This window comes from Phocoena phocoena, chromosome 18 (genome assembly GCF_963924675.1).
Source record: "Phocoena phocoena chromosome 18, mPhoPho1.1, whole genome shotgun sequence".
NCBI lineage: Eukaryota > Metazoa > Chordata > Mammalia > Artiodactyla > Phocoenidae > Phocoena > Phocoena phocoena.
In genome coordinates this window covers 21,718,166-21,745,993 of record NC_089236.1, presented here as the reverse complement: position 1 = coordinate 21,745,993, position 27,828 = coordinate 21,718,166, and the positions used below count along the sequence as shown (strand labels likewise).

At 38.5% G+C, this 27,828-nt stretch overlaps 1 protein-coding gene across 4 annotated transcripts; it reads left to right on the top strand.

The window, feature by feature from the left end:
* Positions 1–29: 29 nt before the first annotated feature.
* Positions 30–26,383, top strand: GPALPP1 (GPALPP motifs containing 1). Of its 4 annotated transcripts, none has more exons than XM_065896080.1 (8): positions 30–117; positions 7,599–7,725; positions 8,681–8,779; positions 11,382–11,463; positions 17,476–17,610; positions 18,061–18,225; positions 21,120–21,218; positions 26,165–26,383. In XM_065896080.1, the coding sequence occupies exons 1-8, from the start codon at positions 30–32 to the stop codon at positions 26,381–26,383; spliced, it is 1,014 nt and encodes a 337-aa protein (XP_065752152.1). The 4 variants fall into 4 exon arrangements, with proteins under 4 accessions (XP_065752152.1, XP_065752151.1, XP_065752150.1 ...); XM_065896079.1 differs by having other exon boundaries at positions 7,593–7,725; XM_065896078.1 differs by having other exon boundaries at positions 7,593–7,725; positions 11,382–11,487; positions 17,479–17,610.
* The last annotated feature ends 1,445 nt before the right edge of the window (positions 26,384–27,828 follow it).

Below are 27,828 nucleotides of genomic sequence, written 5' to 3'. Positions count from 1 at the left end.
CTGTGCGGGACCAGTGTCTGCCACCGCGGATGGCGAGGGATCTTATCGGGCCGGCATTGCCTCCCGGCTTCAAGGCCAGCGGGTCAGCGGAGGACGAGGAGCGGGACCCCAGCCCCGGTAAGCGGCGGCATGTCCCCTGCCCGCCAGGCCCTCCCACCCCGTCTCTGGCCCGGCCCAGTTCTCAGAGTACTGGTCCCGAGGCCCGGGAGGGCGGAGGAGTGGCGAGTGGGCGCGGCCCCACCCGAGCTAACTTTCCTTCCCAAGCGTGGCCGTGGGGGCTGTAGAAACGAGCTTTGGCCTAGTAATCATTATCACCAAGAAGTATTCGCATTTAGTTCTCGATGGGCTGGACGCTGTGCTAAACGATCGATGCACATTCAGTGATTTAATACTCTTGGCCACTGTATAAGGTAAAGATTATTATTTCGTGTTGCAAATGGGGACACTGAGGCCCAGGCTGTTGCGCATACCACACAGTTAGTTAAGTGGTGGAGCCCGACTTAGAGCGAAGCCCGTACTCCGAACCTCTGTGCCTTCTTGCCTTCTAACGTGCAACGAATGTCCTTGGCTCTTGCAGAAGATGCTCTGCGCCCTAGCCCCCGACCTGCCTTCCTAGCCTCTCGTCCTGTCCTGACACACACGGCTCAGAGCTCAAACCAATCCGAGTTTCTGCGCAGTTCTTCAATTCTCTAGGCTTCTTCGGCTCTCGCCCTGCTCTTCTTGATGTACCTGACAAACTCCCACCTCATCCTTCAAGCCCTAACTTCAGTGTCACCTCAGTGTGGAAGGCTTTCCACACTCTCCCAAGCATTGTCACGCCCTCCTCTTTACCCACGGGCTTTTTGCCTACTTACTTACGTCACATATTTAATACACTGTTTTCAAATAACTTGCTGACATATCTGTCTCCACCATTGCACTATAGTCTTCTAGCCTTAACACATAGCAGGCACCTCGTATTTGCCAAATAAATGCTTCTCTTCTCAGACTCCTCCGTGATGAGTATCCATCTCCTTTCACATTTGTACTAATTTGTAGCCTGGGACTGACTGAAGTTGGCAAAGAGCAAAGCTGGAAGAATAACTCCTCCATTTCTGAATCTAATTTGCATTCTTTGACTGCCCAGAGGCCGTGTTTCCACCTAGAGGTTTCTTTCCAGGTCTTGTTTCTGCTATAGCTGTTAAAAAGTTAGGCTTTTATTTTAGCAAGGAAGGTTCCATTCAACTAAGGTTGAAGAAAAGTGGGGTTAACCAAACTTTTTATTTAGCACACAGGTCTGAGATGGACCAAATTAATTTTATTTGAATACTCTGGAAAATTGAGTGCTGGGAAATGTCCCCTGAGATCATGTTAAAAACTCGGGGGTGCAGATGTTTTCTCAAGACCAGTCTACATACTCCAGACACTGCTTTGTGTAAGCTGAGTGGAGCCTGGGCTCTTTTGACTCTGACTTTATTCTCCTCATCTGCGGCAACCTTCACACCACTCATCCCAGCCACATTTGCAGTCACACACTGGATCCTATTCCACCTCTGAAAACTTTTTTTTTGTGGGGGGGGGGGGCGTACTTTGCAGCTTATAGGATCTTAGTCCCCTGACCAGGGATTGAACCCGGGCCCTTGGCAGTGAGATCATGGAGTCCTAACCACTGGACCGCCAGAGAATTCCCCCATCTCTGAAAATTTAAATTCAGATCTTATTCTCAGCCAGAACCCCTTATTCATCCATCATTCTTACTCAGTTACTCTCATTACATTTTTTTTATTTTTTATTTTTGTTTTTAGTCTCATTGAGCCATGTGATCTCTGCCTCAGTCTGTTTTGGCCTTAAATTTCCTTTAATGACTTCTGTCCCTGCTCAACTTAGCCTCCATGGTCCGTCCATTCATGCCTTCTCTTGCCAGTGTTTTCAGCTGCCTTATCCCATTTGGCATTCTGTTAAACCCATCTAGCAAAAACTCAGCCCTGGATCAGTCCAGTTGTTCACCCCTGATGAGCCCACACCCAGGCTTCCAAGTGCTGCTAGAAGAAACCTCACCCCTCCACAGGCTAATGCTGCTAAAAACTATAGTCTCCTCCCTGGCTGGGTCCACAGTTCTGCCCAGCCATCCTCAGACGTTTCCCCACGCAGGTCTCTTCCCCCATGATCAACCATGGCTTTTTAAAACCTTCTCTTTCTTCTTTACACTCTCTCTCCATCTACTTCACAGAAAAAGTAGATGCCATCTTAAGAGAACTTCCTCACTTTTCTGGCACAGTACCTAAAAACTTTCCCAAACCTCTAACCAACTCTTTCGTCTTCCCTTTGATTATAATGCAAGAGGGGAACTACCACCTTCCAAGGCTAATCCTTCCATTTTTACTCGGAACCCCTTCCCTCACTAGTCCTGGGCGCTCCTTGCCCTTAGCATTTAACCAGAACATTCAAATCGTTCCCATCTTCGTGAAGACTACTCCACATCCCCCAGTAGCTACTCTTCTTTCTCTCTGACCAACTCTGGATCCTCCCCATTTTCTCCTTAACCCACTGCATTCTGGCTTCTGTTCTTGCCAATCCACGGAGACCACTCTCACCAATTTCACTGTGGAAATAAATGAAGACCACCCACCAATCGTCTCAGCACCTTTTTGCTAAATTCAAGGCACCCTTTTCAGTCCTGACCTCGTTTGACCTCACAGCCACATTTCCCCCTGGTGATCCCTCCTTCTCTCTTCTCTTGGTTCCAGCCACTCTGAACACATTTCTAGATGTGCCAGGCCCTTAGGCTTTCAATTCTTTGCAGATGCTTTTCCCTCTGCCTGGACCACTCTTCCTCCAATCCACACTCCCTTTGCCCAGCTAACTCAATCTCATCTTTTAGCCTCAGCCCAACCATCATGTTTGTTTGTTTTTAATTTATTTATTTATTTATTTTTGGCTGTGTTGGGTCCTCATTGCTGAGCGGGGGGGGCGGGGCTACTCTTCGTTGCGGTGCGCGGGCTTCTCATTGCAGTGACTTCTCTTGTTGCGGAGCATGGTCTCTAGGCGCACGGGTTTCAGTAGTTGTGGCACACGGGTTTAGTATTTGTGGCACACGGGCTCTAGAACACAGGCTCAGTAGTTGTGGCGCACAGGCTCTAGAGCACAGACTCAGTAGTTGTGGCGCACAGGCTTAGTTGCTCCACGGCATGTGGGATCTTCCAGGACCAAGGCTCAAACCCTTGTCCCCTGCATCAGCAGGCAGATTCTTAGCCACTGCGCCACTGACGTCACTACCTACTCCCATCAAAAGACGGTTGGGGCTTCCCTGGTGGTGCAGTGGTTGAGAGTCCGCCTGCCGATGCAGGGAACATGGGTTCGTGCCCCGGTCCGGGAAGATCCCACATGCCACGGAGCAGCTGGGCCCGTGAGCCATGGCCGCTGAGCCTGCGCGTCTGGAGCCTGTGCTCCGCAACAGGAGAGGCCACAACAGGGAGAGGCCCATATACCACACACACACACAAAAAAAGACAGTTGGATGCTCCTTATTGACATTTCCATGACTTAATCCTGTCACAGGATCAGCTAGCTTTTCCTGAACCAGATAGTAAATATTTTAGACTTTGCCAGTCAACAGGCAAAATCAAGATTATTATAAAAATATGTATATAACAAGAGAGCAAAACAAATTTCCACAAATCTTTATTGTTGAAATTCAAAATATAATATAACAGTATAATTTTTTTGCAGTTTAAGTCTACTAATGAGAAGAATGGAACTGCTTTGGAGGGAATAACGTTTTGTTTAATTGGGGTTCAGAGTCAGTGTTTCCTATTATAATCAATTGCTGATCTATAATGAGATTTAATGTGCTTTATACTTAGTACTTCTTTTTGTATGCATAATTCTGTGTGATAGATATTACAAGGGAAATATAATGGAATATATGATATAATCTCTATTTTCATGGAAGTTGTAATCTACTTGTAAAATTACCATTGCAGTAGAAGAGCTACCTTAATGATGCGCATCACTGCTTTAGGAAAGAGATGGAATAGTTCATTATAAATGCCTAAAACAATTTTTTGAGACATTTTATATAGTTCTGAAGAGTGATACCTATAAAAAAAAAAGTGAAGCTAGGGGGCTTCCCTGTTGGTGCAGTGGTTGAGGGTCCGCCTGCCAATGCAGGGGACACGGGTTCAAGCCCTGGTCCGGGAAGATCCCACGTGCCGCGGAGCAACTAAGCCCGTGTGCCACAATGACTGAGCCTGCGCTCTAGAGCCCGTGAGCCACAACTGCTGAGCCCACGTGCCACAACTGCTTAAGCCCGCATGCCTAGAGCCCGTACTCCGCAACAAGAGAAGCCACTGCAACGAGGAGTAGCCCCCGCTCGCCACAACTAGAGAAAAGCCCACGCGCAGCAACAAAGACACCAACGCAGCAAAAAAAAAAAGAAAAGAAAGGAGCTAAAAAGGAAAAAAATACTTCTCTCTTTAATACTTAGGAGCAAGAGGAAGATGGAGAGAGCCAAGAGTGAAATGTAATCCCCTAGGCTCTTTCATGTTAAACTATAACCGCCTAGAATTTTGAAGAAAGGGATATTTATGGAAGGTTGTATGCTCCCTTGCTATATTCTAAAAGGTGCTTTCTCTAGGAATTAGTAGTACATACAAAGATAAACCAGAAATCAGTAAAGGCGTTATTCATTACGGTCAGAAGTCAGGTATAATCTCCACTTATAGTTGGGGAACATTTACAAACGAAGACATAACTGTTCTTCCGTCTTAAACAGCAGTTGGAGATATGAATTTTATCTTTTAATTCTTATTGTTTTCCTCTTTTTGCTCATTGATTGTTCTTTTCTAGGCATGCCGTATTACCAGTTTAGCTTTTTTTAAAATATATAAATTTATTTATTTTTGTCTGCTTCGGGTCTTTGTCGCTGGGCGTGGGCTTTCTCTAGTGCAGCGAGCGGGGGCTGCTCTTCGTTGCGGTGCGCAGGCCTCTCATTGCTGTGGCCTCTCTTGTTGAGGAGCACGGGCTCTAGGCATGTGGGCTCCAGAGCACAGGCTCAGCAGTTGTGACGCACGGGCTCTAGAGCGCAGGTTCAGTAGTTGTGGCACATGGGCTTAGTTGCTCCGTGGCATGTGGGATCTTCCCAGACCAGGACTCGAACCCGTGTCCCCTACATTGGCAGGCAGATTCTTAACCACTGCGCCACCAGGGAAGCCCCAGTTTAGCATTTATTTTCTATAATTCCTTCCTTTATTTAATGATACATGGGAGAATGTAGAAAAATGCATCCAGTTTTTTAAGGTAAAAGTTTGGATTTTTGAAGTCAATTTGTTGTGTATTGAGTACTTGTTCTATGGTAATACAACAAGGAGCAATAGGAAAAGAATTTCAGAAATAGACCAGTGGTTCCAACACTGAGCCTGCTTTCTCCCCTGAGTTTTATATTAATATACCCAAGTACCACTGATCATACCACTGAAATTTCTAATGGGCATGTTAAACTGAAGGTGTGAAAAACAAGCTCTTAGCTCTTCCCCCAAACATGCTTCCCTCCTAGTCTTCTCCATATTAGAGAATAGCATTACCATCCTCCTGGCTAGCTAATCAGGCCAGAAACCTACGACATCCTCAATTCCTTTTTGGCTCTCACTTCTCACATCAACACCATTAGCAAATCCTGCTTCTTCAAAGCAGTTGCACATCAAACCATTTCATATCAGCTTTCTAACTCATCTCCCTTACTCCTGATTCCCTATTGACCACAAGCTGAGTTTTTTGTTTTCGTTTTTGTTTTAATAAAAAAGCTAATTCAGATTATATCTCTCCAGACTCAAAACCTTGCAGTGACTGCCTGTTATAACTAAAATCCAAACTCAATTACCACAGCCTATGCTCACATTTATGGAGTGCCTGCTGTATGCCAGATACAGTGTTATATGCTTTTCAGGTATAATATGTATTCTTCACAACAGCCCTATGAGATTGGAACTACTGTTAACCTCACTTTACAGATTAAGAGATTAACACAGGAAGGTTAAATAATATCCAGATCACACAGCTAGGAAGTGGCTGAGCTGGAATTCACAGCTGGAGTCTGGCCCCAAAGCATATGGTGTGGCCCCTTTGAACCATCCAGTTTTGTCTTGTCACTTTGCTTACTTTGCTCTAGCCACACAGGCCTTTTTGTCCCTCAAGCACATCAAGCTTGTTCTCTCCATAGGACTTTCACACTAGTGATTCCTCTATCTAGAATGTTCTTCCCTCAGATTGTTGCATGACCACTGTCATCATTTAAGTCTCCCTACAAATGTCTTCTCAGGGGAACCTTCCCTGACCTCTGTCTTTAAAATTACCCTCCCACATATTCACAGTCACCTTTTTTTATTTGTTTCTTTTTTAAGTTGTTTCTCTAGAAGTACTTACTCAATAAATATTTGTTGAATGGATGGATGTTGACTTTGTTGAATGTTGTTTAATATAACGGTTAAGAGGTTCATATCCTAGCTCCACTATTTAGTTGTGTAAAATTGGGCAAGTTACTGTCTCTCTGCCTCAGTTTCCTCATCTGTAAGCTAGAAGTAATACTGCTTTCCTAATAACGTTGTTGTCAGAATTAAATAGGGAAATGTGTGTAAATCTCTTTTAAGTTTTTGTTGTTATTAATACTGAAGGAATAGCATACCTGGGAAGCTCTTTGGAAAATCATATTTCCAGGCCCTACTCCAGGCCAACTAAGTCAGAATCTCTGGGGCAAGGGCCCAGGAATCTCTTTTTTAAAAATATTTTGGCAAGTCTGATAAACACCCAGGCTTGGGAAGTATGTCAGTAGAGTTTTAGCATCACTGCTGAGGATCGACATAGACAGTTGTGTCTGTGTGACATCATACAATGACATCATGCAATAATTTATAATTTTGCTAAGTCATGAAGTGAAAGCAGTTCACTATGGTGAGTGGGCACAGAACACCCTTACCTCTTCCTTGGCATCTGCATCCCAATGTGACCTCATTCTCTTCTCTGAATCTCTACTCGTAAGCAGGAGAATTTAGAGTGCCTCTACTTTTGTTTCTGCTTGGAAAATCATCTCAAACAGAAAGCTAACTGAGAAGTATGGTAATACCAATAAAGGTATTTTTAAGTGGTGATTCTTAGTCAGAAACCAGAATGGATAATTTTGATTTTTACCATGTTAGACTGTGGAATGGCAAATTTGTTGTTTGGTTAGCTCCGTGATATAAATATTGTCTACCATACGCTGTCCATAAGGAAAAAACAAAATCATGAAACCATTTTGGCAGTTGCACCAACCAAAATTGCAACCAATGCAAAAATTGCAAGATGTCAGGCAAATTATGTTCTATTGCTATATTTATAAGTTTGGGTGTTAAAGCTTTTGTGAATCTCGTAGTTAACACTGTGTAAGACATGATTTCTGCCTTCCTGGAGTTGGAAAGACAAGCCCACTGTACACAACAGGAACAAATGAGATTAAAGTCCGTAATAAATGATAGCCAGCCAGTGCTAAGAATTTCAGAAAAGAAAGTGTGAAATGTCAGCTAGGGAGTTCATTGAAACAGTTGTGGCTACTTATGACATACACAAGACATCTTCTTTAGTTGCAGGACCAGCTCTGCCCCCTAATTATAAAAGCAGTAGTTCAAAGTCATCAGACAGCGACGAGGACAGTAGTTCTTTGTCTGAAGAAGGAAATCAGGAATCTGAAGAAGATGACACTGGTCCAACTGCAAGGTGAGTCACTTATTACATTAAATGGTAAACCAATCTTCCAATCTGGTGTACACTGGCTAGAACAGAGAGCTAGTAAGGGGATATCATAACCTGCATTTATATAGCACAGGAAGAAATTACTTCATATGGCATTTCCTCATGAACTACCTTTCAGAAAGAAATTTATTTTAGTAGTATATAGCTCTGGAGATATCTAGAATTTCAATAAAAGTCTTATATAAAGGAATTTTCCTTAAGGTATTATTGAAGTGATTAAATATTCTAAATAAACCATACATCATCTTTTTAAAATTATGTATGCAGGGAACTCCCTGGTGGTCCAGTGCTTAGGACTCCGTGCTTCCAATGCAGGGGGCACAGGTTTGATCCCTGGTTGGGCAACTAAGATCCCACAAGCCGCACAACCAAAAAAAAGAATATGCTTTAAAAAAAAATTATGTATGCAGTATGTGCTTTTTGTTTAAGTAAATGAATGATTCCCTCTGACCTAGCCTTACTCACCACAGGTCGATGTAAATAAGAAGTCAAATCTTTGTTTATTATTGGATAGCAAGGTCTTTTTTAAAGCATTTTAATGAGTAAGAGACAGAAGTAGCAACTTAAAGCCTTTACTTAAGTGAATTTGAAAACCAGTGCCATAAACTTTTTGCTCAAAAATATCTAGCAAGTAGAGTATTTGAAACTTCATTGAATGGACTCTTAACACAGAAGATATAGAAAATTGATATATTACTGCTGTAAAGAAGTAACCAATCTCTATTTTTAGACCATAAGTGAATTTCAAGAAAAGATTAGTATAAGATCTGTGGTAGATTTTTTTTCTTATTTGGCAAGATTATTTTATTGTTTCAGTGTTTGTACAACTAGTTGAAGTTAATGTTCTTTTAAAAATGGAAATTTCTCTATGAAGAAAATTTTGACATACATGCATAAAATTACACTACTGTGTTTTCAGAAAACAGAGGAGAAATCAGGATGACGATGATGATGATGAAGGGTTTTTTGGACCAGCCCTTCCTCCTGGATTTAAAAAGCAGGATGATTCTCCTCCAAGGTGGTAATGTGTACTACTTCCTGCCAGTCTTTTCTAGTGTCCGTTAATTCATTAAAGAGTTGTCTGAAATTGTTTTTTAACTTAATGTGTTTATATAACATTTGAAATAAATTTGAAGTAAAAATAACTAATTTTAAAATTTATATAAGGAAAATAATTATTTACACGTTTATGACACTATATTTTATAATTCATAAAAAAATTCCACATCTCTTATTTGATACTCACAAGAGCATTCTGTGGCAGGCTGGGTGAAACATGACCCTTCTTCCCTATTTTTTTTTAAACAAGTAAGGTTGCACACACAGTGGTACACCTGGGGCTGGAATCCTGGTGTTTGACTTCTAATTCAGACGTCTTCTTAATTATTTATTGAAAGAATAGACAAATCCCTAAGTACCAAGTTACACAGTTAACTTCACTGAACCTCAAATTTGTCATCTGTGGAATAAGATAGCAACACGTACCTTACAGAATTGTCGTGGTGATTGAGATTTCATATTTATATATATATATATATATACATGTGTGATTCTTATATAGTGCCTGGCACAGAATAAACAGATAGTAAATACTGATTCCTATTTTCTCGGAATTATAAAATATTTAACTGCTGAATATGAAATTGCACACCATATTGTTTATAATTCATAACATTGTATCCCAGTATGCAAGAACAAGTAGAAAAGGCTGTTGTACATTTTATATTCAGAAGTTATAATCACACTTGTCAGCTTCTAAGTTTTATATAACTTTTGGGGAGTAACTGCCTCTGACTTCAACTCAAAAAACACTTTTTGTTGCGAATGTAGTCAGTTTCTGTAATGGCGTCAGCAAGTAAAGGGATGCTCATTGAGGAAAAGAAAGAAGAAAGAAGAGGAATAGGCAGTCCACTGCCTGTTTTTGTATGGCCCCGAGCTAAGAATGATCTTTAGGGGGTCATTAAAATACAAAGATGAATATGCAACAAAGACCAAATGTGGCCCTCAGAGCCTAAAATTTCCTGTCTGGGTTTTTATGGGAAATTTGCTGACTACTGGGAAATAACATTCCTTTCAAGAAAATAGATTTTTAGATACATAGCGATTTCTTTCTATTTTGACAATAGTAAAATATATGTTTGAAATAAACAGGTGGAAGCATATATTGGAGGCAAAACCTCATACACGTCCACAGCATGTGCCGTGGTTATGTTCCTTTACTATACTTTAAGATTTTATGTGTTAGTGGTTTTATCCTCACAAATTCCCTGAAGCCAGAGAATTGTGCTGTAATTGCATTTGTAGATCTGCTAAAAACTGTACTCAGAAAAAAACCCATACAGCACTTCCTTATACTTTATAAATGATAACTAATTTGATCTAACAATGCCACACTTCCGCATTTTTCATTTGCAAAATTGTTTTGGTTCATAGCAGTTTTATGAACCAAGGCAAGAGGTAATTAAGTGGCCAGGATCAGACCCCAGACCTTGTGACTCTAGTACTATTTTTGTCCTACCGGGAAACCTGTCTGTAAGACTCTAATTGAACATAGTGCAATCTGGAAAATTCAGCTTAGGGCATCAGTGCCATCTTGGTTGGTAACATTTGCACAGGGACATCTCTGGAAAAAAACAAAGAATGGAGAAAATTAACAGTATGAAAGAGAGTAGAAAATATCGTTCTTCTTTTGTTTTTTCCATACATAAAGTAGGACTTTTTCTTTTTAAGGCCTAGAATTTAGGCAGTTTTCTCTTTTGAATGGATGTCTGTTCCCTCAGAATGTGGCAGTAGGGCAGCTAGAAAGAAAATGAACTTTGGCATCAGATAGACCAGGGTTCAAACTCCAGCTCTGCCACCTACTAGTTCATGTTGTCCTTGGGTGTTATTTTGCTCAGATAGAAAATGGAGTGACTTATACCAACCAGGGTTTTTTGAAGGAAACAGAAAAGTACTGGTTGAAATGTGGTTAGCATACTACCTTTTCCTTTATATACAGGTCTTAAATGAACTATTTTCCTTCTTATATGCTTCCACATCATTATTGGATTGTTAGAATGGTGTTTAGGTTTTTATACTGCCTTGGCACACATAACCATAAATTACTAACATCTGTTGTATGCATTTGCTACGTATGTCCTTAGAACCCAATTTATACTTAAGTAGTTCTGACTATAAATATAATGCCACTAAGGTATTTTTCAGTGGACGGTGAATATCAAAACTGAAAGCCAAGGCACAAAATGAAAAAGATCTTCACAGGCTTTAGTCCACATAAAAGTCCACATAATAAGGACTTTTTTTTTTAAGTTATTATTTTTATTTAACATAGTTCTTTTAGGAAGTGGGTATACACCATTGCCACAAAGATTGAGAATTACTGGTTTAGCATCTAATCGTTGACTAACAAATAGAAAGTTAAAATACCAAAAATTAGATTTTTATTTTTATGATGCTCGGTGAAAAAATACTAGGTTATAGAGTAAAAATAATATGTTGAATAAGATTCTCATTTTCAACATTTGTTATTATCTGGCTTTTTATTATTTGTGTGAGCTTTTATTCTGAAAGCTGACTTTTTAAAGTCAAGGAGAATGATAAAGGTATATTTTATTTTTCAGACCTATAATAGGTCCTGCATTACCACCTGGTTTTCTTAAATCTGCACAGAAAAGTGACAAAGGCAGAGATGATCCGAGACAAGTATCATCGTATTTCAACTCTGAGGTTTGGAACTTTTTCTATTAAAGAATAAGATGTAAGAAACTCAAGACTTTACATAGGAATAACTACAATCATTTGACTCAGTCATATTCAAACTAATTTAGGATTGTAGCTAGGTAGATGAAATCAAAAGCTGTCATAGACCTGAGATTCTGTTAGAAAAATAGCAAGGCAAATTACATGTGACAGGGTGTTACCTATTCATGCTTCTCATCCTTGAAGGGAAGCTTTAAAGTACTAGAAACTAGAACATGATGCAAAGTTTAAAGAATCACTGTGATTTGATCCAGAAGAGAACAAGCTAAGAAAATTTTTAATAGTGAAATAATTATTATAAAATATTGAAATTAACTTTCTCCTACCCAGCTCTCATACCATTGTATAACAAGGGCACTAGTGGATACATGATGTTTTGAAAAGAAAGAGCAAGTAATTTTGGAGTCAAGGAGGAAGCCTATATTCTTACAGAGGACCAGTCCTTAACAAAAGCTGAGATTTGCAGAATACTTTATAATTTGTAATGCATTTTTCCCATATATGCATTTGCAGCTTCTCCAAAGCCTTATGAAATAATCATGATCTGTATCTTAGAGATGATAAAAGCCAGAGAAACTGGGTAACTTAACTCCAAATCACAATTTCTACTTATCAAAAGTCAAAGCTCAAACCCAGTTCTTAGGATTTTATATCACCTGTTCAGTCTGCTAATCTACAGTGATTAATTCATGCTGAAGATTAGCAGACTGAGCAGGTGGTAATAAATTCAAATACTCCTGTGCATCTCCACTGAGAATTCAGCAATTCCACTGAAGTTGTTACTAAAGGAAATATATAATGCAGTGGTTAAGCTCATGAACTCCAGAGTCATTTACTCATTCTTTCAGCAGATGTTTATAAAACACCTACAGTGTGTCAGGCCCTTAGAGAAATCAGTCTGACAACAAATTCTGTTGTTCCCACCTTCAAAAACGTCCAGAATCCAGCCACTTCTGCTGCTACCCTGATCCCAGTCAGCATCATATTTCACTTCTTTCATTGGTCTTCGTATCTTAGCCTTTGTTCCTCCACTACCTCTTCTCAACACAGCAGCTGGAGTGGCCCAGATAAAACAAAGTCAGATCATGTCATTGACGCTCAAAACCATCAATTTGCTCCTCCTCTGTCTGCATTCAAGCCAAAGTCCTTAAGGCCCTTATAGGCCTTATAGAGCCTTAAGGCCCTCTATAATCTGGCCTCCATTAGCTCCCCGATTTTCTCTCTAATTTTGGTCTGACCACACTGAGCTCCTTGCTCCTTAAATATGACAGACAGGCTCCTATTCCTGAGCCTTGATACTTGCTATCCAAGTCTCTCCAAAATGGTTTTCCCCTAGATACTTTAAGTTGGCTTGCTTACCATCAGCTAGAGTGCTTTTAGCTGCTAATAACAAAAAATCCAACTCACAATGAAACGTAGTCTTAACCTTGTTAGTTAACAAATTGGTTGTTTATATAATTTCCTGGGTGGCCTGTAATCTGTATTCCCCAAATAAGAAAAATGTGTTTCATACCTAAGAAGAGGTCTAGAGGAAGGGTCATTACAGGGTTGGTAAATTCAACAGACTAATGAGATCATCCAGGGCCCAGTTTTTTATGTCTTCTCTATCATTTACAGTATGTTAATTCCTCTTAGGCTGACCAAGTGCTGAGATTAACATGCAGATGGCAGTGTCCAGACATAGGGTCCCTATCCAGTGCCCCCTTTTTAGAGAGAGGAAAACCTTTCCAGGTGTCCTGTAGACCTCTCCTCACATTTCTTTGGCCAAAGTTGAATCATATGCCATGCTCAAGCCAATTAGTTGGCCAAGAGGAATGAGACCAAAGTGATTGGCTTAGAATTATCAGCATTTTTACCCAGGAATTAGAGAAGGTTCCAGTTTCCTGAGAAGCACATGGTTCCAAAGAAAATGAACAAAACGAATAAAACACAGGCTTCTCTTAGCAATAGAGTAGTTATTGGTTGGAGCTGTTACAATCCCTATCTGAAAGACAAACCAAGGCCTAGAAAGATTAAATAATATGCTTGACAATCTTGAGAAAGAAAAACAGAGCTGGAGGAATCAGGCTCCAGACTTCAGACTATACTACAAAGCTACAGTAATCAAGACAGTATGGTACTGGCACAAAAACAGAAATATAGATCAATGGAACAGGAGAGAAAACCCAGAGATAAAGCCACACACATATGGTCACCTTATTTCTGATACAGGAGGCAAGGATACACAGTGGAGAAAAGACACCCTCTTCAATAAGTGCTGTTGGGAAAACTGGACAGCTACATGTAAAAGAATGAAATTAGAACACTCCCTAACACCACACACAAAAACAAACTCAAAATGGGTTAAAGACCTAAATGTAAGGCCAGACAGTATAAAATTCTTAGAGGAAAACATAGGCAGAACACTCTATGATATAAATCACAGCAAGATCCTTTTTGACCCACCTCTTAGAGAAATGGAAATGAAGACAAAAATAAACAAATGGGACCTAATGAAACTTCAAAGCTTTTGCACAGCAAAGGAAACCATAAAGAAGACAAAAAGACAGCCCTCAGAATGGGAGAAAATATTTGCAAACGAAGCAACTGACAAAGGATTAATCTCCAAAATTTACAAGCAGCTCATGCATGCAGCTCAGTATCAAAAAAACAAACAACCCAATCCAAAAATGAGCAGGAGACCTAAATAGACATTTCTCCAAAGAAGATATACAGATTGCCAGCAAACACATGAAAGAATGTTCAACATCACTAATCATTTGAGAAATGCAAATCAAAACTGCAAAGAGGTATTACCCCACAACAAGTCAGAATGGCCATCATCAAAAAATCTACAAACAATAAATGCTGGAGAGGATGTGGAGAAAAGGGAACCTTCTTGCACTGCTGGTGGGAATGTAAATTGATACAGCCATTATGGAGAACAGTATGGAGGTTCCTTAAAAAACTAAAAATAGAACTACCATATGACCCAGCAATCCCACTACTGGGCACATACCCTGAGAAAACCATAATTCAGAAAGAGTCGCGTACCACAATGTTCATTGCAGCTCTATTTACAATAGCCAGGACATGGAAGCAACCTACGTGTCCATCAACAGATGAATGGATAAAGAAGATGTGGCACATATATACAATGGAATATTACTCAGCCATAAAAAGAAATGAATTTGAGTTATTTGTAATGAGGTGTAGTGAGTTATTTGTAGTGAGTGTGGCACATATATACAATGGAATATTACTCAGCCATAAAAAGAAATGAAATTGAGTTATTTGTAGTGAGGAAATGAAATTGAGTTATTTGTATTTTTAACATCTTTATTGGAGTATAATTGCTTTACAATGGTGTGTTAGTTTCTGCTTTATAACAAAGTGAATCAGCTATACATATACATATATCCCCATATCTCCTCTCTCTTGCATCTCCCTCCCACCCTCCCTATCCCACCCCTCTAGGTGGTCACAAAGCACTGAGCTCGTCTCCCTGTGCCATGCGGCTGCTTCCCACCATCTGTTTTACAGTTGGTAGTGTATATATGTCCATGCCACTCTCTCACTTCGTCCCAGCTTACCCTTCCCCGTCCCTGTGTCCTCAAGTCCATTCTTTACGTCTCCGTCTTTATTCCTGTCCTGCCCCTAGGTTCTTCAGAACCTTTTTTTTTTTTTTAAGATTCCATATATATGTGTTAGCATATGGTATTTGTTTTTCTCTTTCTGACTTACTTCACTCTGTATGACAGTCTTTAGATCCAGCCACGTCTCTACAAATGACCCAATTTCGTTCCTTTTTATGGCTGAGTAATATTCCATTGTATATATGTACCACATCTTCTTTATCCATTCATCTGTCAGTGGGCATTTAGGTTGCTTCCATGACCTGGCTATTGTAAATAGTGCTACAATGAACATTGGGATGCATGTGTCTTTTTGAATTATGGTTGTCTCTGGGTATATGCCTGGTAGTGGGATTGCTGGGTCATATGGTAATTCTATTTTTAGTTTTTTAAGGAACCTCCATACTGTTCTCCATAATGGCTGTATCAATATACATTCCCACCAACAGTGCAAGAGGGTTCCTTTTTCTCCACACCCTCTCCAGCATTTATTGTTTGTAGATTTTCTGATGATGCCCATTCTAACTGGTGTGAGGTGATCTGTCATGGTAGTTTTGATTTGCATTTCTCTAATAATTAGTGATGCTGAGCAGCTTTTTGTGTGCTTCTTGGCCATCTGTATGTCTTCTTTGGAGAAAGAAGGGGCTATTTAGGTCTTCTTCTATTTAGGTCTTCTCCCCATTTTTGGATTGGGTTGTTTGTTTTTTAAATATGAGCTGCATGAGCTGTTTATATATTTTGGAGATTAATCCATTGTCCGTTGATTCGTTTGCAAATATTTTCCCCCATTCTGAGGGTTGTCTTTTGGTCTTGCTTATGGTTTCCTTTGCTGTGCAAAAGCTTTTAAGTTTCATTAGGTCCCATTTGTTTATTTTTGTTTTTATTTCCATGACTCTAGGAGGTGGCTCACAAAAGATCTTGCTGTGATTTATGTCAAAGAGTGTTCTTCCTGTGTTTTCCTCTATGAGTTTTATACTGTCCGGTCTTTCATTTAGGTCTCTAATCCATTTTGAGTTTATTTTTGTGTATGGTGTTAGAGAGTGTTCTAATTTCATTCTTTTACATGTAGCTGTCCAGTTTTCCCAGCACCACTTATTGAAGAGGCTGTCTTTTCTCCATTGTATATCCTTGCCTCCTTTGTCATAGATTAGTTGACCATAGGTGCGTGGGTTTATCTCTGGGCTTTCTATCTTGTTCTATGTTTCTCTTTTTGTGCCAGTACTATATTGTCTTGATTACTGTAGCTTTGTAGTATAGTCTGAAGTCAGGGAGTCTGATTCCTCCAGCTCTGTTTTTTTCCCTCAAGACTGCTTTGGCTATTAGGGGTCTTTTGTGTCTGACAAGGACTGTTTTAAACCCAAGTGCATATAGCATCTAACACAGTCTTACATGAAAACCCTTTAATAATATGATTTACTAATGGGACTTCCCTGGTGGCTCAGTGGTTAAGAATCCGCCTGCCAATGCAGGGTACATGGGTTCGAGCCCTGGTCCAGGAAGGTCCCACATGCCACAGAGCAGCTAAGCCCATATGCCACAATTACTGCGCCTGCATTCTAGAACCCGTGTGCACCGCAACTACTGAGCCCATGTGCTGCAACTAATGAAGCCCACATACCTAGAGCCCGTGCTCCGCAACAGGAGAATCCACCTCCATGAGAAGCCCATGCACCGCAACGAGGAGTGGCCCCCACTAGCTACAACTAGAGAAAGCCCATACACCGCATTGAAGACCCAGCACAGCCAAAAAGAAAATTAAAATCACTGTTCTTTAAAAAAATTAACTTAAAAAAATGATTTACTAAGAACTACTTGAATTCAATTATTGGATTACTGTTGTGTCTTTGGGGTAATGAGAGAAATTCTTTGGGAACCAAATTAACTCGTTCGGGCCAGTATTTTGTAAGGCTTTGCACAGCATTTCTGTTTCAGTGGACTGTACTAAATCATGAAGGCTGATACAGCTTCCAAGAATGTCTTATTTGTGTGCATCTTATTCCAAAGAGCTCTTTCTGTACCAGGAAAGAAAATGGTTTCAACTTGTGTCATCTCTGATGAATCATTAATAATTCTCTGGAATATTACAGAGAAATTGTGAGGCCCCATCTATGTCCATCAGGAAGAGGACTGAGATGAGTTAATGAGCTCTGCCGTGGACATAGGGAAGAGGTGAGACAGTCCACAGCCCCTGGATTTGTCATTTTTGTATGGTGCTCTTGAGGAAGGCACAGGAAGGGTGCTCAGTGATTAGCCAGCAACACAGTGTTTTCTTTTTGTTCTGTTTCTAGGTTATCAGTCACAGTTAAATTTTAAGTAATTTAGGATCATTTTCTTATTTCAGAAGGAAACAGGTAGCAGTGAAGAGGAGGACATTATTGGGCCAATGCCTGCCAAAGGACCAGTTAACTCTAGTGTTACGACAGAGTTTGAAAAAAGGGCCCAGAGAATGAAAGAAAAACTGACTAAAGGAGACAATGTAAGTTTTAAATACATAGTACACTTTTCTCTGAGAAATTGACCAAATATATTAAAAAATCTCAATTTTAAAAATGGACATTAAAAAAATGTATATGTACATATGTTAAGTGTATAAAAATTTAGGCTCTAGGTAATTCAGAAGCTATAAAAGGAAAAGAGTAGAAATTTTGCCTACTTAAAAATTTCTGTATGACAAAAGATAACATTAAGTCAAAGGAACAATAAATTAGATAAAAGTATTCATAACATATATGACCAAAAAAAAAAAAAAAAAGTCTATTAAATCCTTTCTCTTAAAGTCTGTTAAATAACTTTCAAGCCTCAGTTGAGAAGCATAGTCACTTATACAGTATTCTACACATATACACACATACGTGTGCACACACGCACACATATACACATTTTCCAAGGCTACTTTTTTTTATTTTACTTTTTATTTCTCTTAAAGGATTCATCTAAAACAATTACAAGAGACTCTTGGATGACTGAGCTTCCTCCGGAGCTGAAAAACTTTGGTCTTGGGCCTAGAACTTTCAAGAGAAGAGCTGATGACAAATCTGGAGATCGATCAGTCTGGACAGATATGCCAGCTGACAGGGAAAGGAAAGCTAAGGTGAGAGGGTTTGTTTGTTCCTGTATTTTTGTCCTTGTTGACTCTATTTTGAAAAAATAGGAGGCAGAATTATTTAAGAGTACTGTTTTTAAAATTATGATTCCAAAGGGAAAAGATTTCCCCTGAAGGAAAGTGAAAAGAAAGTGAGGCCAGTTGCTTCCTGTGTATTTACTTACTATTTCCCGATAAATTGTCTCATCTAAATCTCAAGAGAACCTGGAGACATAGGTTTACTGACCTCATTTTATGAAGGGAGACACTATCCTCTATGAGATCACCTTTTCTGGAATTAAATGCTGGTAAGTCATGAACAGTAATTCCCTTCTAGACCTTTCTGACTCCAAATCCCCTGGTCTTTATACATCATACTATCCATGAAAATTTCTTTTAAAATGTCTTGAACAAGCCAAGGCACAGATTAACCTAGCAAGTTAAGTGATACACAGGGACTACCTCTGAAAATAACAGTAGCTCAAGTGCAGTAAACTTCATATTACTGTAAAGATAGGCAAAAAGCCCTTTCATTAATATATTGAATAATTTAATTTAAAAATACCCACAAAAGTATGCATAAAATATTATTGTCAGATTTTCTTTTCTTGGATCTCTCCATTTATTATGAAATATTCCATTGTAAGTTAGGGGTCCGACCAGTGTCCTCAGCACTAACTCCTTAAATTCACTCCATCCCAAAGTTTCGGTTTCCTTGAGATGTCCCATTCCAATCTTAAATGCTTGACTAATTGGCACCTTATGATTATAGCTTTATCAGTTCTGACTTAAATTCACGCCCCTAACTCTGTTTATCTTGTTCATCAGTACCTAGAATTATGAGGATTTCCGTCTTCATTCTATAACTGTAAATTGAATATCTCCTCTGCCAGGTATTCTGTTTGGTCACAGGTAATAGAAAAAGCTCCTTATGGCACTTTCATTTTAGTGGAGAATTGGTTGTGAAATAGTGTCATTCTTAACATGTGGATGATATGTGGCAATCTCCACATTTCAGCAGAATATGTGGCAAAATCATAAGTTCTCCTTTGCCCAGAGGATTCAAGGAAATCTGAGAGTTGTAACAGAAAGGTGAGGTGAACCAACACACCTGAGGGCAGAAGAGACAACAGAAGATACGGTATAGAAGCGAGCCACACACCGTGAATGACTAGTGTTGGAACGCCTGTCTGCTCTTTCTTAACTGGTCTTCTATAAAAATAACACACTGACGTTTTTTATAATTTAGCCTTTAAGATTGTCTCCAAAAAGACATTTAATCCCCTTGCTTACATGGACTTTTTATTTGTGCTTTTTTCAGTCCTTGTGTTCCTCATTGTATGTGAGTAGATGTCTAGCCTACAACCAGATATGCAGGGAGTCTTCCTCAAAGAAAAATACCACAGAAAAACGGAACAAACAGAAACTAGCCAGTTTGAACTCAGGTGATTTTAGGCCCTATGACTGAGTTCTTTAGATCTAGTCATTCTTTTCAGGGCTGAAAGTGTTTTGTTCTGTGTTTACAACAGGCTCCCAAAGGGATGACTAATACCCCTTAAATTTTATGTGACACTGTATTACAGCGTATAATACCACAGACTTATATTTGTGGTACAAATTATATAGTGTCACAGAGCTGTCCTATATAAAGGTCATGACTAATTTTTGATTTTTGTAACAGATCTTAGTCAAGTTTCCTTTTTTATCTCTCTCCAAATTACCTTTTTGTAGATTTTCTCCACCACTTCATCTTACTTTTTTATATTTGATTCCCCAGCTTTCATCTCTCATATCACTAATGTTCACACATTCACTTAACCAACATGCCCAAATGAAGTAAGATTGCTTTTTAGAAAGAAATGGCAGTGTTATGCATAAATTAATTGAATAAGATCTGTTATGTTCTCTTTTCCCAGTCTTGACTAGATTTACTAACTCTTAACTGGTCAGGTTTTCACCTCCATCTTACCAGAACATCATTTTTTCTCTTAATATTTACAAGTAAAAGAATCTTTCTGGGGAAATTTTTATGAAAAAAGAAATGAGCTACTCGTATGTTTTTTAACATACTTTATTTATTAAGTACAATGTTGTTTTAGTCCATCATTAAGGTAAAAATAGTGTGGGGACCTCCTTGGCTTTCTTAAGCAAACAGTAACAGTATAAAAACATGCTTTGTGGAAAGTGGTTTTCAGTTGATTTTATATGGGCCTTCTTCTTTCCTGGCTGGGACTATATTCTCCAGAATACTTTTTTTTTCCTAACTAAAATTTATTAGAAATTTACCTAAGTATTTCACTTGTGTGTGTGTGTGCTATGGTAAATGGTATTTCTTTTTAAATTTCAAATTCTAATTGTTCATTGCTGGTATATTTTGTATGTTGACCTAGCATCCTGCAGCTTTGCTACACTTATGCTTACTAATGCCAAGAGTTTTTTAATAGATTCTTTGGCATTTTCTACATTGCCAGTCATGTCCTCTGTGAATAAAGATAGTTTTATTTTTATTTTTTCTGTACCCCATTTATTTCTTTTTATTTTTTTTCCCTCAAGAGTGCTTTTCCTAGCTTTGAAAACAGATAATATAAGATTTCTTTTTAAGCCTTATTTTCTCTTCTACGTTTCATTATTGTTTGTCATTCTCATCTCTGAGTTTGATAAAATCCATTTATTTGATTGGTTAGAGGTTTTTTGGGGTTTTTTCTTGTTTTCAGGCAAATGTTAGAGTAGGACACTAACAGATCCCTTATCAAGTATATTGACATTTCTAGTGGGAAGAGATTCAACGGGCCTGGCTTCGTTTAGTCTCCTATTATTCAATCTGAGTTAAAATAATAGTATTTCTTTTTTATTTTCTCTTAATTATATGGTTTAGTAGTGTGTTTTCTGTGTTCGTTCCTCAGGAGACACCAGAAGCAAGAAAGTCATTCAGTAACAAGGATGAAGAACATATATTGACAGGAATGGAAAAGAGATTGGCCGAGCAGGTATCCGCATACAATGTAAGTCAGGGGATAAAATATATGGCCTTTCATTTTTTCCCATCTTTTAATGCTCTTCTCATTTTTTCTCTTTTTCTTGTTTCTCTTTCTTAGTCTTCCTTTTCATCTCAGTCTTTTTCTATACATCTGTTCTGAAAAATACTCTTGTGTGTATGTGTATATGTGTGTGTGTGTGTAGTCCTTTAGGTTTTTTTAATGCATCTCATAACATTTTCAGTTCACTTTTTACTTAAGTCATATATCAGAAATTCAATTCCTAGAGATGGGTAGCACATGATTATAAAGTAAGAGCCCTACTAACTCCTAGAGAGCCCAATTCATACATTTTAAATTGTAAGCTGATTTGGAATGTTTGATGTAATGATTTAAATATGGGAGAAAATATAAATCTATATAAATATAAAAATTAAAATATGGTTCAATTTAAATTTGTAAACTAAACAGTCAGTATTCATTGGGCATATTATTATTTTGTAATAGTCTCTTACTCATAAAAAAAACAAAAACAAAAAAACCACTAGTGTTCCAGCTCAAAGAATAAATGTAAACCATTGAACCCTTTGGTCCCTGAAAGGTATTCAGGAAAATTACCTTCTGTTCCTAGCGTATTAGTTCATGAAAATTTCCATAAGCATTAAAAATATAGTTAGCATGATTCATTGGGCGTATATAGACCAGTACCATAAACAGTGAAGCATACATGAAACATAGTTGGAAACTGACCAGAAATCCAACCCAAATGGAACATCTTTGAAAACTGACCAGCCCAAAGTCAAGTCTCAACAAAATTGAAAGAATCACCATCATTCAGGCACCACAAAGAATTTAAATTAAACTTCAGAATAACTTAAAAGCCCTACACAACTGGAAATTAGAAAATTCAAAATTTAAACTTTACATCAAAGAAGACATGATGATGGAATACCTAAACCTGAATGATAAAAAAATATTCAGTACAACATATCAAAATGTGTGAGATGTAATATAAAGTGGCACTTAGAGGCAAAATTTATAGCTGTAATGAGTTATGTTAGGAAGGAAGAATAGCTGAAAATTAATGAGCTGGGCCTTTTTCCAAACAGGTATTTCTTATAAAACTAAACGAACACCTACCCTATGACCCTGCAACTCCACCCCTGGGTGTTTATGTAAGACAGATGAAAACATGTTTTCGCAGACTCGAGCATGCTTCACTCATAATAGCTTCAAAAAGACTTATACAGGAATGTTCATAGAAGCTTTATTCATAATAGCTAAATACTTCAAGCAACCCAGCTGTCCATCAGTAAGAGAAAGAAAAAGCCAAACTGTGTTCATAGTAAAATACTACTCGGCAATAAAAAGGAACAAATTACAAATAAATGCAACAACGTGGATTAATCTCAAAGTCATTATGCTGAGCGAAGGGAGTCTTACACAAGACTTCCTACCCAAGTACTACTGTATGATTCCATTTATATGAAGCGCTACAATAAGCAAAATGAATCTATGGTTGGAAAAAAAACAGAATAGTTGTTGTTGGAGTGGGATTGTGGAGACGGACTAGGAAGGGGCATACAGAGCTTTCTGAGGTGATAGAAATACGTTCCAGAAATTGCTAGGAGTTTGAATTGTAAAACTCAGTGAATGTAGTATTAAGATTTGTGCATTTCATTGTATGTAAATTTACTTTAAAAGAAAAAATTGTAAACAAATATTGAACTCTGGTTAGTGAAATCATGCTGAAATACTAGGGATACGTGTAGCAGTGTCTGTAATTTATTTCAAAACACATCCAAAAACTTAGCATTCTAATCTTATGCTGGAATTTTGGTTACTTATGAGATATAGTTTTCAAAATATTAATATAGTCTTAAGACTAAACCACCGTATAACTCTTAGTATTGCTAAATTGAACTCTTTAAAATATTACCATGAAGGCAAAATAAAAAGCAAACAACTAGAATCTTAGCATGAATTTTCAAAAACTGCTGAAAAACTCGCCCATTCAAAATAAATTGCCCTGGCTTTTTGCAAATTAATATAAAACCTACACATTTTTGTTAAATGATTAAATTTGGTAAATCAGCAAACCAGTCATTTAGCAAATTGATCTCTACATGAATTGGCTTTTGGTGTGATTTTTGTTACTTACTTAAACCTTATAATGATCTATTAACAAAAAATTATTATTAATGATCTCTCAACTGTCAACTCTCTCTCAACTTTGATTTTTTTTCACATTGGTCTTTTTTTTTTGCATTCAGAACGGCTAGACATTTAATAACTCCTCAGCTGAGGACCGTTTTCCATCTTTTCTCCAAAGGTCACAAGCTGGCAGCATTGCCACCCTACTGGATACTGAGGGACAGGGTAAAGAGAGTGAGGAGGGGCTATAGTGCCCTGACTCTCCAGCCCTCCTGAACAGGGCTTATTTTCTCATTCTCACTTTCCAAATCTGTATAATGGGAATAATAACATTTAATTTATAGAGATGTTGTGGAGATTACAATATAGTATGTGCTGAGTAAATTGAATACTTAACATGTCTTGACTGATTCTTTTTTTTTTTTTTTTTTTTTTGGCTGCGTCGGGTCTTTGTTGCTGCGCGCAGGCTTTCTCTAGTTGCAGTGAGCGGGGGCTACTCTTCAAAGCGGTGCGCAGGCTTCTCGTTGAGGTGGCTTCTCTTGTTGCGGAGCACGGGCTCTAGGTGCACAGGCTTAGTAGTTGTGGCTCGCGGGCTCTGGAGCGCAGGCTCAATAGTTGTGGCTCACGTGTTTAGTTGCTCCACGGCATGTGGGATCTTCCCAGACCAGGGCTCGAACCCATGTCCCCTGCATTGGCAGGCGGATTCTTAACCACTGCTCCACCAGGGAAGTCCCTTGACTGGTTCTTATGAACCCCGCCACACTACTAAATCCTTTGTATTCATTAGATTACTTAACTCCTACCTCATCCAAATATTTAGACATTATTACTATTATGATTTATTATCTTACAGCTGAGAAATTGAGGCTTAAATAACTTGCCTAATGTCACCAGTGTTGAAAATGTCAGCACCATCATTGCTAACCAGATTCTTCCAAATGCAGAAATTTAGTTCTAAACTGTTTCTCCCTGCTATGTGTATTGATAGGTTCTTTTTTCTTAGCAACATTTGATTTTTTTTCACCTCCAGTTTTCATTTAAAATAAAAAATTCGAAAGCACTTAACTTGCAAATCAATTTGTTTCCTAAAGACTTCACCAAGATTTATGAAATGACCAATTTATGAAATGAGAGGGATTGAAAACATGGAAATAGTGCTAATTCAAATAAATATTTACTAATTCAGCATCCAGATAGAGCTCAATGTATAGGAAATAGCAACCACATAACTTAACTGATAAAGTCAGATCTCATTGTCAAATCAGACAGGTGATTGAGACTGACTTTCTGTGAGAAAGTCTGACTCCATTTCTCTGTTCAAATAGATGTGATTATGATCATTCCTATGACACTTCTGAATTGTAACGTAGGTGGGTAGGTGCCATGAGTTTGTCTTCTGATAAAATAAGAAACTGCCACCTTCATCGTTTCTTACCAGTTATTTTGCTTTTACTGAGCTCTCCTCATGTCTTTGCTCTCAAATATATTCTCTGACAGGAGGCAGGGCCTGGAAGAGATGTGGTTGTTAAGCAAAAATTGTCTTTTCTTTCATTGCCCCATTCTGCAGTATATCTGAATTCAGAACATTCCAACAAGAGCCCAACTACCCATTCCGAAAGGACATTACGCTCTTAAGAGAAATATGTTTGAGACACAAAAGGACACAAAGCCTCCTGGGTTTACAGTTCCTTGATTAGAAGAGGTTTCATTCATACAGTATTTCAGGTTTTTTATTTGTTGCTCTGGAGACTTGCTGTCCAAGACAACATTCCGTAATAAGATTCTGAAAGGCCTCTCCTTTGTTAAATGGGAAAGGGCTATAATGAAAGGGGAGACATCCTCACGAGATGCATTACCAGGCAAGTCAGCTTTAAGTGAGGCTAAGAAGTTGAGAATCATGAGTAGGTAACGTTGAAATTCTCCATGCCTTCATACCCCGTGGAATCCACTCCGTGTGGCCCCCAGGGATACATATATCACAGTTTGATGGCTGCTGGTCTGTACTACCTGCATCTACTCCTGCATCCCACTCCCTGCTTCTCCAATCCAGGGCTGTTCTGTCTTTTAGTTTAACCAATACCGAAAGGTCTGTAAAGAATCTCCAATTTACGAAACCAGTTGACTTTGTTCAGGCCTCATCCTACTAGATATATTTGAAAATGTGAAACTAATATGTTGTAAATCAGCTATACTTCAATTTAAGAAAAAGGAAAAGAAAAAGAAAATGTGAGCACGTACCCCAGCTAAAAAGAAAGAAAATGAAGGAGATAAAGCTGAAAGGACAAAAATTCTCTTGGCACACAGACTATGCCAGCTTTTCCTGCACCGGCCTTGGATCTTGTCATCTCTGCGCCGTGGTTGTTCTGCTTTGCACTTGCTTTAGCTTCAGCCTGGCAGTGCCCGTCTCTTCAGTTCCACCCGTTCAGGGTTCACGGACCAGCCCGTCCATGAAGCTTTAACCGGGCTCCCAAGTGAGAAAGTAATTGCTCTTCTTTCTCACCTGTGTTCTTGGTTCAGACTCATGTTGACTAATCACACAATGATTTTCATGATGGTTATTTAAACATCAGTTTACTCTCCGTCTTGCTCTTTTTTTATTGTGGCATATAGTTGGTAGATACCGTCATTTTGGTCTAATTGAATTTGCCTCTGATAACACATTTTCTTCAGAGATGCTGTCTTAGATTTGGAAAAACCTATTGGGTTTGTAAATAGCCCTCCTTCATGTTTACCATTACTACTTCATTCTTTTGTTTCATGATTATATTCTGTCAATGATCTATATAAGATTTTTCTTTCTACTGTCTTGCTCTCCCCAGGAATCAAAAAGGCCAGAATCTCTTATGGACATTCATCAGAAAAAACTAAAGAATAAGGCTGCTGAAGATAAAAATAAGCCCCAAGAAAGAATACCATTTAACCGTGATACGGATCTCAAAGTTCATCGGTTTGATGAAGCTCAGAAAAAAGCCCTGATAAAGAAATCTAGGGAACTAAACACCAGGTTTTCACATGGCAAAGGCAATATGTTTTTATAAGTAAGTATATTTCAGTGAGGTATATTTTCGTACTGATAAATTTGAACTTTTCTAAATACTGTTATATATAACTGTGTAAAAATTTATTTCCTTTTATAATAAAGTAGATTATAAACCTGCAGATCTTTATTTTCTAAGTAAACTGTGAGGTTTGAAAATTCAGCCTTGTGGAATAAAAAATGTTGTATACTGGGAAAGTAGACTTGTCCTCATAATAACCTAACAGGGCATTACTATTCAAAATGCTGAAATAAAAGCTTCTCATTTGTGAGACATGGCAAAGGAAAGTGTGGTGTGAAGCTTGGGTAAATATGCATGCTTTATTAAAGAATGAGGTTTGCTAGCAGTCTTTTTATGTTAAACAAGATCACAAAAGATGTTCATTGCTTTTGAAATGTTCTCTGTAAGTTAAGGTTCAAAACCGTTACATCATTCATACATAGCCCGAACTGACAAGGGTTCATAATGGTGATTACATAAAAGCTAAGGTTGCTTCTTAAAATCTTTGTGATTTTTAATTGTATGAAACCTACATCAATATTAAAATGTGACTTTCAGGGAAAATACGGTTAAAGTGAGAAATATTTTCCAACTTACTGAATTTTCTTATTCTTACTTCAGGGGGATTTCCCTGTGCAATGAAGAAGAGTTGAAGAATACTCTTTTTTTCTGTCTGTCCATCTTTCTTCCTTTATTTTGAGTTTCTTAAGATTAGAGGATTGCTTTAGTCTTACAAACCACACGTCCTTTAAAGTCACGTAGAAATATGAAATCAGTGTGTCTTACGTAGAGTAGAATTTTATGTGTCTTTGGCTTCTGAGGAAATGTGAGCTTTTCTTCAAATAACTTTTTTGAGGATTCCCCCCCTCCCCGCCACTCCCTAATTTTTGTGCTGTCTCACAAGTGCCCAGTTAAGATCTGGTCAGGACCATCCACTGAGTCTCTCCCACAGCTCAGACCCCCTCATCAGATATTATGAACTTGTCCTGAGTGAGTGTGTCAGGTCCTCACAGTGAATCCCTGAATTTGAAATTGTTTGGGTTTCCCTCTAAACTGCAGCCAGTGAATACACAACATTTACTTGAAAATAGAGGGTATGGAGGTTTTGTCCATTTTGTTATCAATTTGCTTGTTGCAGCAATCAGGGCTTTTTATTTGTGGTTTGGATTTTTTGGTTTGTTCGTTTCTAAGTCAGAAAGAGGGACCTCTGCATTATTTCATGTGCGAAGGAAAAACTGTTTTGATTTTTCCAACTTTAGTAAGTATTTCTAGGGAAGGCAATCTGAGGGACAAGAGAACACCATTAGCTGTTCCCAGTGTGAAGTCTGAGACCTGGTCTCTGTGATCTCCACCAAAGCTTTCTAAGTCTTTAACCTGCTTTGGGATGATCTGACTTGATTCATTTATATTTAACATGCTTTAGCTAATTTACTGGGGACAGATCT